The 12111-nt window shown below is 49.4% G+C and overlaps 1 protein-coding gene across 2 annotated transcripts in view; it reads right to left on the reverse strand.

The window, feature by feature from the left end:
* RYK (receptor like tyrosine kinase) overlaps window positions 1-12111 on the reverse strand; it is a 985672-nt gene that overhangs the window by 815051 nt on the left and 158510 nt on the right. For both annotated transcript variants that reach the window (XM_078665796.1, XM_078665795.1), the window contains exon 3: window positions 1097-1196. In XM_078665796.1, the coding sequence (XP_078521922.1) occupies window positions 1097-1196 (100 nt within the window). The remainder of the gene's footprint in view (window positions 1-1096; window positions 1197-12111) is intronic.

Consider the following 12111-nt stretch of genomic DNA (forward strand, 5'->3'; position numbering starts at 1 on the left):
TTCTGCCTGTCATTCACTTCCTTACAAATAATTTGCGGAATCGCAATGGGTGACAAACTAGAAAGATCCACCAGTATTTGAGCTATGGATGGCAAAAATGTATAATCTATGTAAGCTAGAATGGGGACTTTTTCTGTTAAAGGCTTTAAGAAACGCCAGATTGGTAAACGTATTTGGGGTGCCTTCCGTGATTATGTTGAGGGGTGACTTATTTATTTATGTATTTATGCGTTTATGTGTATGATTGTATCTTCCCATTGTTATTTATTGTATACTGTATATGGCTTTGTGTTATCATGCTGCTGTGAAACTATAAAAAAACAACAAAAAAACACAACAACAAAAAAAGAAATGTGTCACATGACAGGGAGCCGAGGACTGGAAAGCATGATCCGGTAGAGTAGGCAGCAGGCTTGAGGTACAGTACTTTCTTTAATGTTCTAGAATAAAAGACCACTCATCATCTGACTTGCTTTTATCAACACAAATGGCAAAGATAGCTTCAAGAAGTCACTTGATGTTTATACAGAGTGTGGAGACCATTCTACCCCCATCACTGTTGAAGTAAACACGATCATCAAACAAGTTTGCTTGTTTCATCGCCGTCATAACCAACAACAGACTCCAAATGATACATGTTCTCATTAGAGTTGAAATACAATAACAGGAGTCTAAGGATTAGGCTTTTCCCTTCCTTTACATAGAATGAGCATAAAATGTATTTGGTAAACCATTTGGCCAATAACTCGGATAAGATCATCATTTAATAATCTATTGCACGGTGCACTTTTATAAAGTAAATGCAAGTTACATATGAACACTACAGGAAATTAAGAAAGGTCAAATCAAGTTCTTTGACGGAAAAAAGTTTGTCACTTTTGAAAACTTGGTTATGCAACTGAAACCTTAAAAGAAACTAAATTAAAAAGCTCTGAAATTGTTCAAATTTAGATTGCAAGCAAGTGGTTATGCACAACCGACTATAACCATGCAACTCTTTAGCAGATACAACATATTGGTTCGACTAGTCATTGATTTTTTTCAACCAATCATTCCTTGAGTATCTGTCCAAGTAGCAATAGTATAGTTAACTTACCTGATAAGGAGCGTGGTATCTCTCCCTGTATCGAAATATTGGCTTGTGGCAGGTCCATAGCCAAAGGATTGTCAACGTGAAATCCAAGTTTATATTCAACCTAGAACAAAAAATATAATTTGAAACTATAAACATGATCAATTGTGAATGGATCTATCTTCATCATCCCCCAGCTATTTCGGTCTGCCCTCAACAGCACACTCAGTTATTCTTTGGACAGACCAGCCCACTTACTGTCATCTACTCCATCTCCCAGAAAACCCCTGGAGTGGAGTCATATAATCAGTAATATCTGGAGCTGTTTTAAGCAGTGTGTAGGAAGGTGGATACCTGACTATGGTTACCCCAGATTGTGTGCCTTGTGTTTAGCTGGTTTTCGACTTAGTTGGCCTGGGATCATGCTAATCAGGGCCCCAGGCTATCTGCTCTCTCTTAAAATGGACTCCATGTACCCTAGGTGCATAACTAAATTGGTACTGGACACCTCATCAGACCCTGTACAGTGCACTATAGGTGCCCAGGGCATAGGTGCATACAAGGCCTACCAGGGGCTGCAGCATATCTTTTGCCACCCCTGGCTGGTCCTTTAAATCGACACAACTGGCTGATCACTCAGCTGGGGCAAGGTGGTGTACTCACCCCTTGCTTAGATATAGTATACCTATGTCTAAACCTATATCTGGACACATATGCACCTATAAGTCACTCCTATGGCAGGCCTTTACAATCCTGGAGGCAGAGTGCTTGGCTTTATGTGAGATGGTGCTTTAGCATGAGCTGAGCCTGTCTGCAGTGTTCGGAACCATTTCCTTACTGATGTTCCAGGGTATTGCCATACCATATACTCTTAAGTGCATTATAATCCTCGCGGTTAATGCTAACTTTGATTTGGCTTTATCAAAACATGTCGTGTTTGGGGTCATACACTTTGGAATACTACCCCCTCACCAGTTCTGGCGACGGGGTAGCATTCCACCCTTCTAGAGGGAGAAGACATGTTACTTTACTTAAAACGCGGTTAATCCTAACCAGAGCCTCAGCATCACAAAATGGATGCTGCTGCCCCGACACAAGTCTGATCTCCTGCTGCTGACCGAAACTTGGCAGGGGAGGCCTGGACAAAGGGTTTCCTGTCACAGGGAGGTGCTACACCACCCCAGACAGGAGATAGTGGATTGGGGCAGGGAGGGTTGAAAGAAACTAGACACTGCCTGGGGCACACAAGGTGTCCCATGCAAAATCCAGTCAAACTGGTTCTGCGGCACTCCAGCCCCAGCTCTGGCACGAAACTGGACAAAGGGAAAGGGGTGTAACCACCCCCTTCCTGGGTCCCACCCATAGGAGGGACCTAGCAGGTAATCCAGCCCCTTGATTTGGAATAAAGGTAGGAGCTGTGCTGATGCACATCAGATTATCCTGACTGAAACTTATGAAACGAAACTCTGGACCCATCGACATCCCACTCGACGTGGAAGACTGAAGAATCTCCCTTGTGGTCAAGGAGTGACCACCCTGTGCAAACAGGCACCATCCAGCACGTCACCGTTTGCTTTGTGGCAGTTCCCGCCGGAACTCGAGCGACAGATAGACAAGACCCAGCGTTCCTGCCTTCCAACAGCCCGATCCACAGTCCCTGCAAAGCTGAGACCCGTGGAGGCGACCTGAAGCGTGGGGCCGGCCATCTTGGAAAAACTACGAAGTGCTGACCGTGCAGCATCCGAGGCTCCCTCGAAGCTGTACATTGGAGTCTGAGAAACTCCAGCCCCGAGCAGCTTTTGCACCGAAGCTCACCCCTCCACACTCATCGAGTGCTGCGTGGGGCCCTTTTGCATTTTCCTGCTCGACGCGTTGGTCCGGTCGCTTGCCCATTGGCTAGTGGCCCCAGTACCGACTAACCTTTGAATTTGCTCTGCTAGTCTGGTTGCTCCAGACTGGCCCTCGCTCCCCTGAAAAGGAGCACCCGCTCTGACCTTGCTGGTCTGAGTAAGAAGCGATCTTCGAATCCTGCGTGGGTTGCATTTGCCAAGGCCTGTTGACTCCGATCCGGAAGCCGACACCGCCGACAGCGAGAGCCTTCGTGGGACAGCTCGTGATTCACTCCAGGACATCCTCGGTGCCCCAGAGACCACGTGGCAGCGGAGACAAGCTTCACGACAACCACCTGATTGTGCCCGACATTGCCTGGTTCCTTCCTGGTCACTGGCTAGTGACCCAGACTCTGTCCCCTCTGCTTTCAGGTACTCTACACCTTCGATCCACCCTTGGATCACACCGGACTCTTCTCAACTGGTCGCCTGCAGCATCTTCATCTCCAGGCTCCATAGATCTACACGATGAGACCCGACACGCTTTTGCACCTGTGCACCCGCTTCCTGTGGGTGAGGTAACTCTTGAACGCCGGTGCTCATGTAGTGGTTTACACCTCTAGTGTCTAAGTCTAAAGTGTTGTCCTTCTAGTCCAGTCGGAAGACTCTTAAAACTGTAACTCGATAACTTTTAGGATAGCTTGTCTTTAAGGTTGACTTACAACCATCACCATAAGGGATTGTTTGGACTGATATAAGGTGCCCCCAGAATTGGAGACATCATACATCAGGCCAACTTCTCACACAGTGTGTAAGTTTGCATTTGAATTTGGCATCACCAGAATGTCAGATTTTTCTTGAAAGTAGCCCCACAAAATAATCAGATATCCAATAAAGTCAGTCAAAAGGCTTTATTTCGATAAAAACATATCATAAAAGCTTCACATTTAAAAAGACACAGTTTAAGATAAAAAACACAAGATAATCTATTTACACCAATTTTGAATTCATTATTTACAAAATACAACTCATTAGAGGCAATTGATTTAAAATCTAATTAAACATTTTATTTAAGCCTTTTGCTTCTAATTTGCCATGCCCATGCTAAAAATTTAGATAGACCACAAGCATACACTGGCTGTGAGTCTGCTATTAAGATGAGCAGCGCCTCATTATGGGACCTAGTGCCTAACAGCCGACACAGTGGTTTAAGCCACCTATCTCTTGGGAGCCTGTACTCCGGGCATTCGAACATAAAATGCGGTATAATTTCTGGCCTGGTTGGGCAAATGGGGCAAAATACTATTGTCTGGGCTGGGGGTTTCCAGCGAGCTGTAAAAGCTCGCACAGGGAGAGCCCCAACCCTGAATCTGAAGTAAAGGGCCCTATCGAAAGGTTTCGAGATGATGTCCAAATAAAGTTCGCGGATCGGTAGATCCTTAAACTTCAGAAAATCATCCGTGAGCCTACCCAGATCTTGGTTAGTACTGGTTTGAAACGCAACTCAATTCCAATACAGGCTCTTTAAGGTTATCTTGGGAGGAGAAGACCTACCATCCCATGCCTCTCTTAGACCCAGATTGCCAAGCAGGGTTTTTAGATCTTTTAACCACTTTATTTTGTGCCATCCAGGCAATGACATAACTTCAGATAGCCCTTTAGCGTAATTTCATTAGTTCATCTATGCTGTTTGTACCCCATAGCTCTGCCCCGTAAAGGGCAGTGCTAACACCCTTAGCCTTATAGATGTCAATTACTGGGGCTATTGGTCTTATTGAGCAGGAACGCTGCTCCTTGAGCAATGCTCCAGCTACCCTTTTATGGGTTAACAGCATTTTACAAAGGTGTGGGGTCCACTGCATGGTATGTGATATTCGTATACCCAAGTAGTCGAACACAGTGACCCTTTCCAAGGGGACAAGATTCAGGGTAGGGACTCGGGCAAGATTTTTTGGGGGATTCATCACTAGGTATTTTGTTTTGTCAGTGTTAATTGATAGGCCCCGCTCCGAGCAGAAGATCTGGAAGTTGTTAAGGAGTTTTTGCAAGCCCATAGGAGATTTGGACAACAAAAGCGTGTCGTCCGCAAAAAGGAGGGTGGGGGGGGCGTGGCCAAGATGGCGGCGAGAGCAGACGTGTAACTTCGCTGCTCCCGCCGACGGCCTTTTTACAGCATCGGTTCCGGAGCTCTGGAATGAGAGACAAAGAGAGGGTGCCAGCAGCGCGCAGGGGAGACGACAGCGCCGACCGTGGCAGGGTGGCAGTGCGGACGTCGCGACGGTCCAGAATCGCCCTGCAGGGGAAGGGACTAGACCTACAGTCCGAGGGGCCTTGAGATGTCGGCTAACAGAGGCAACCGCGGCAAGACGGTGAAAGACCTTTTTGCGAAACCACAGACCCCACCACAAAAAGACACCGCGATTCCAGGCCCGAGGAAAATGGAGCAGGGCACAGACAGCGGGTCGGAACCCATCACGAAGGCGTTTTTGGAATCCCTCTTTACTTCCCTGCGGGATGACATCCAAAACTTCAAAACAGAATTTACTAGCGAAATTAAAGAAGTCCGACGGGACGTGGATGGTCTAGGTGAAAGGGTGGCGGACCTTGAAACCAAGAGCGACAACAAGGACACGGAACTGGCGGCTCTACAGCAAGAAATCATCCGCCTACACGACCAGCAGGTGGATCTTCAGCTCCACATGGAAGATTTGGAGAACCGCTCGAGACGACACAACATCCGCATTCGCAATGTTGCCGTATCCGTGGCCACCCAAGACGTGTTCCGTTATGCCGGGAACTTTTCAATCATGTGCTGGGGCGCCCGTTGGACTCGGCCCTCCTGCTCGATAGGGCACACAGAACGGGTCCCCCAGAGCATCGACGGCGCCCCCCCCCCCCCCAGATATACTGGTGTGCGCCCAGGATTTTCGTACCAAGGAGGAGATACTGCAGAGGGCACGACAGAAGCACCCGCTCTCATTCCAGGGCACGTCACCCTTGCTCTTCCAGGACTTGGCGGCCCTCACACTAAACAAGCGTCGTCTTTTCAGACCTGTCACTTCCTATTTACAGCAAAAGAACATTCCATACAGCTGGGGCACCCCTTCCGTCTGGTTTTTAGGCTGGAGAACAAGCAACACCAGCTACGGTCGGTTTCAGAAGCCTGCCGTCTGTTGGGAATTGAGCAGCCGGAGGACGAGGACGAGACCCAGAGAACCACCTCAGAGACGGGGGAACACAGGCCCCAATGGCACCAACCACGGCGATGGAAAAGAGTGACGAAACCTCCAGCGACGGAAAAATTGCAGAGGGCCAGGGTGCAGCATTGGAGGCAGTAGCTATAGATGGGGGTGCTGACCCACAGGGTGAACGCCCTACGATGATCTGGTGGCATTACTACCCGTTCAATACACGTGGCCGTTGGCGGGAGAGTGATCCCGAACGCCCTAGTAAAACTACCCCGTGTTGAGAGACATTTCCTATTCATCTCTGGATGAAGGACTATCAAAGTTTGTATCTTGGGTTTGTGGGAGGGATTGGGGTTGTAAAGGGTTTTGTTCATGGTGGGGAGGGGGGTGTTGTTGGTGAGGGGGGGAAACTCCGGATCCGAGAGTGTGCTGGGACGAAAGGGGGCGGTGAGCTGCGAAGACCTGAGGGTCCCGGGTGATCGGGGCAACTACCAAACGGGCCATGGCTGACGTTTCGGCCAATGGATGGTGTCTCGGAGCGCGTGTGGGGAATGACTCTTTATGCCTGTGACTGAGTTGTGTGTTCTCACGTTGAATGTGCGTGGGCTTAACAATCCCATTAAGAGGCGGGCGGTGCTGTCCCTGCTAGAGAATTCTAAAGCAGATATCTGTCTCCTCCAGGAAACGCGTTTGCTAGCTAAAGATTGTCATAGGATTAAGTCCCGTCACTTTCCAACACAAATTTTCTCCTCCGCAACCACAAAGACTGCAGGGGTGGCAATCCTGGTATCAAGGCGATTTAAGGGGAAGATGCTACACCGGGGGACCGAGCTGAAGGGGCGACTCCTATCCTGCAGGTTCTCACTGGGAGCCAACACCTTCACGGTAATTGCGGTTTATGCACCAAATGAGGGACAGGAGAGGTTTATCAACCAAGTGATTAATGAAGCGGCGGCTGCACCTGATAGACACGTTCCGGTTGGGGGAGACCTCAATTTAGTTTTTGACAACCTACTTGACAGATCAGTGCAGCGATCCACGCAGGCAGGCACACTATCTGAAGGGGGACGGAACAGATTGACAGAGCTGGGTATGACGGACTTGTGGCGCTCCTTCCACCCGGGTGACCGGGACTACACGTATTACTCCAACGCCCACAAAACCTATGCGCGCCTAGATTACTTTCTAACATCTACTTTGTTTAGAGCGCTAGCGTCAAGCGTTGAGATAGGAGCAGCAGCGCTTTCTGATCACGCACCTCTCACGGCGGTGTTCACCTTTCCGCCGGCTGGGCGCAGCGCGCGTTGCTGGAGATTGAGGGACACGTTATTGCACAGACAGGAGGTAGTGGCCAAAATCAAGGGAGCTATAGCTGAGTACCTGGTGCACAAACAGCCAACAGACACTTCATATGCGACCCATTGGACGGCGCTCAAATCAGTCATACGGGGTGAATTCATTGCAATCGCGGCGGCAGAAAATGCGGAGAGGGCCCGTAAGAGGGAAGAGCTCTCTTCCCGTACGAAGGAACTGGAACAGGTACACCAGAGGACGGGGGCGCCGCAGGTGTGGAAACAGCTACGCGTAGCGCGTCAACAGTTAGCAATACTAGACCAAGATAGAGCAGAATATGCGCCACTACGGGTGCGACATGCATACTACACAGGGGGCGACAGGTGCGGGAGGTTGCTGGGCCGTGCGCTCCGCGAGCAGCAACAGCGACACTCGGTGCAGGAGATACGCACGCAGAGAGGGGAAATGGTAACCGAGGATGGAGCCATAGCGCAAGCATTCAGTGACTTTCATACTGCATTATATGAAGAAGCTAAACTAGATCCGGCGGATGGTGTTGCCTTCCTGGACTCGGTGTCCCTACCGACTTTATCGACAGACCAGTCGGAACTCCTTGACAGGGAGATCCGTCCTGAGGAGGTCATTGCCGCGATTGCTCGCCTCAAACTAGCCAAGGCGCCGGGACCGGATGGCTTCACCGCCGCCTTTTACAAAACTTTCTGCCCCCAGGTTGCACCGTTGCGGACTGCCCTCCTTAATTCCTTCTCAGACCCCGGCGCCAACCCAAGAGACCTGATGGGCGCCATGATTTCAGTCATTCCCAAACCGGGGAAGGACCGAGCACATTGTGGGGCCTACCGCCCTATATCATTACTTAATGTAGATCTAAAGCTTTACACCAGTATACTGTCGAAACGGTTGGGCCCACTCATGCAAGGTCTGATTGACCCGGACCAGGCCGGCTTTATCCCGGAGCGACAAACGGTCGATAATACAAAAAGGGCGCTCCACTTGGTGGAACGGGCCTCTAGGCTACCGGGAGAGTTCATGATGTTGGCGATTGATGCGGAGAAGGCCTTCGATCGTGTTCATTGGCCGTACTTGGAGCAGGTGCTCATCAAGGCAGGGTTAGGAACGAAATTCCGCACGTGGATTCTAAATTGCTATACCTTCCCCACAGCGTCGGTTCGGGTAAATGGCTGCTCATCACCCACATTCCCCATCGAACGCGGAACTCGGCAGGGGTGCCCGCTCTCACATTTGCTCTTCGCGCTGTATATGGAACCCCTGGCGCAGGCCAAGCGAACGCATCCGACCGTTAGAGGAATTAAATTTGGGGCTTATATCCACACGATCAGCTTATACGCTGATGACGTCCTGCTTTCCTTTGCTTCCCCTGCGGCGTCTCTGCCGGCTGGTGTGGCCATCCTGGATGCGTTTGCAAAAGCTTCTGGTTTTAAAGTTAATATGGCGAAGTCAGTAGCCCTTGATCTCTCCCTGGAGGAGCAGACGCGGGCCTCGCTGGAAGCGCAGTTCCCCGTCCGATGGGCGGATGGTGCTGTCCCCTACCTGGGCATACAATTGGCGGCCATGCTGCCGGACACGGTGCGTATCAATTACGCTAACCTTAGTCGCACTATTCGTACGGAGGTCGGGTGGTGGCGGCACCTCCCGCTCTCTTGGCTGGGCCGAGTGGCAGCGGTAAAGATGACGATCCTCCCGCAAGTCCTGTACGTTTTTCGGGCTATCCCGGTTCGTCCCCCGGAGGGATGGATCCACCGCACACAATCAGAATTGGCTCAGTTAGTTTGGAACGGGAAACGGCCCAGGCTCAAACTGAGGTTGGCGATGCTTCCTCCGGAGGGCGGTGGTTTGGGCCTGCCCGATTTACAACTCTATTACCAGGCGACCCAGCTCCGGACCCTTGTGAATGGAGAAAATGGGAATCGGAACGACATTGGTTGTTCCAGGACCAGGCGGTAGCGGGGCGTCCATTACAGGAGGTGTCTTTCATGCATCGTCAACACCGGCCCCCAAATCTATATGCCTCCTTCATTACGAGAGTCCCGCTTGAGGTCTGGGATCGAACCTGCATCCTGCACGACTTGACGACCTTCCCGTCCCCCCTCACACCCCTGTTAGCCTCTAGTAAGGTTCGCCAATACTCATGTTCCCACTCCTTTTTAGGGCTCGGGCCTACATCACCACGAAGTGGGGCGGAGCTTCCGAGCTCTTATGCATTCGAAAAAAAATAAAATTCTTTAGGGGTCCCGGCTGCCACATTCCTTAGTGCGCACCGCGTTTTTTATGGCATCTGCCTAGTGATTCGTCTTCGCTGTGCTGTATATTTAGTAGCCTGGACGTGATAGGCTATATTTACTTTTCGTCCGTCATTTATTTCAGTTGCATGGCATATTATGTGTGGTTACGTGCACGGCAGACTTATTAATCTTAATTAGGAGCTGTCAGAGTGCCCCTTTAATGCAATCCAGATGGTGAGAGCGCGTTCACCATTGCATTGGATGTATCATGCGCGCGTGTAAGATGTACCTTTCGCGCACAGCAGTCCATTCATTTTAATTAGGAGCTGTCAGAGTGCCGCGTTTATGGCGGAGATAATTGAAAGAAGTTTCCTGTAGCTTCAAGGGCAGTCACAGTCAGCTGTTCCCACCCTATTCTGTTCTTCTTACATAGAATATCGAAAGACTTTTGTGCTATGGTGCAAAGTAATTCTGATAGAATACTTAAGCCAACTTTCAGCAAAAAAATTATTTTGTGTGCGAAATTTAATTGCCACTGCTACATTTTCTGCTTTACACCACCATATGTCATGTGAACACCTCTGAAATATATAGTAAAACCTAACCTTAGAGAAATGTATGCAATGTAGTAAAGCACAATTTTTTGCGATTGTAATCATAATATCTTATTCCTCATTTGCAAACTTTGACCGCAAAGGTAGACTTACACTCTGCAGTCATTAACTTACTATTAACTCGAAGTTGGGGATACCGAAAAAAGAGTAAATATAAACAATTGTGCAAGTTTGTGAATCAGGCCCCTACATGGTTTATCAGCAACATAACTCAAGTATGCAAGGCTAGACTTCAAGTGACAAACCTGAAAATGGAATTGATACTATTTAAGAAGTGAACCTAGACTTTGGGGATCTCCTAATTAAACAAGCACCCTTGCCTCGCCAATCCGCGTGTCTTCTAAAATAAAAGTGCGCATTTGCCTCTTCTCTGCGAGGAGTGATTTCCGTTGCTGTTTTCTCCTCCCTTCAATATGTTAGAGTTTAACAGAGATGTCCAGGGGTGCAGCAGGTGCAGTGACACCGGGGCCTCGAGGGTCTCACTTAATCCAGACAGTGCTGTATTTTACTACCAGTGGCTGTGAGGGTGCAGCAGGTGCAGTGACACCAGGGCCTCGAGGGTCTCCCTTAACCCAGACAGAGTAGTGAGTGGTGAGTAGTGAGTAGAGTAGTGAGTGTGGAGTAGTGAGTGCAGAGTAGTGAGTAGTGAGTAGAGTGGTGAGTAGTGAGTGCAGAGTAGTGAGTGCAGAGTAGTGAGTGCAGAGTAGTGAGTGCAGAGTAGTGAGTGCAGAGTAGTGAGTGCAGAGTAGTGAGTGCAGAGTAGTGAGTGCAGAGTAGCGAGTGCAGAGTAGCGAGTGCAGAGTAGCGAGTGCAGAGTAGCGAGTGCAGAGTAGCGAGTAGAGTAGCGAGTAGAGTAGCGAGTAGAGTAGCGAGTAGAGTAGCGAGTAGAGTAGCGAGTAGAGTAGTGAGTAGAGTAGTGAGTAGAGTAGTGAGTAGAGTAGTGAGTAGAGTAGTGAGTAGTGAGTAGAGTAGTGAGTAGAGTAGTGAGTAGAGTAGTGAGTAGAGTAGTGAGTAGAGTAGTGAGTAGAGTAGTGAGTAGAGTAGTGAGTAGAGTAGTGAGTAGAGTAGTGAGTAGAGTAGTGAGTAGTGAGTAGTGAGTAGTGAGTAGTGAGTAGTGAGTAGTGAGTAGTGAGTAGTGAGTAGTGAGTAGTGAGTAGTGAGTAGTGAGTAGTGAGTAGTGAGTAGTGAGTAGAGTAGTGAGTAGAGTAGTGAGTAGAGTAGTGAGTAGAGTAGTGAGTAGAGTAGTGAGTAGAGTAGTGAGTAGAGTAGTGAGTAGTGAGTAGAGTAGTGAGTAGAGTAGTGAGTAGAGAGTGTAGAGTAGTGAGTAGAGAGTGCAGAGTAGTGAGTAGTGAGTGCAGAGTAGTGATTAGTGAGTAGAGTAGTGAGTAGAGTAGTGAGTAGAGTAGTGAGTAGAGTAGTGAGTAGAGTAGTGAGTAGTGAGTAGAGTAGTGAGTAAAGTAGTGAGTAGAGTAGTGAGTAGAGTAGTGAGTAGAGTAGTGAGTAGAGTAGTGAGTAGAGTAGTGTAACGGGGTCCCCCTTGCGCGCCCCACCATAGGGCGCGAACTGACCAACTGTGACCCCCCCCTTTTCTTTCCACAGCCCACGCAATATTCGGAGTGGACCGGCCCAGACACCTACAGTTGCGATGAGGAAGACGTCTGGCCCTTTAACCAGTCCGGAGGTGGGGAAGAGGCGGAGCCCCGCAGGTGGATAAAGAAGGAGAACGCCCAGCACCAGGTGTGTCTATACACCGGAGGAGCGGTCAGAGTGGAGAGGTGCGGAGTGGCGGGAAGCAGCGAGGAGGAGCGGAGAGAAGGACGGGAGAGCAGAGAAGAGGAGCGGAGGAGTGGAGGA

Source organism: Lissotriton helveticus, chromosome 11, assembly GCF_964261635.1.
Source record: "Lissotriton helveticus chromosome 11, aLisHel1.1, whole genome shotgun sequence".
Taxonomy (NCBI): Eukaryota; Metazoa; Chordata; class Amphibia; order Caudata; family Salamandridae; genus Lissotriton; species Lissotriton helveticus.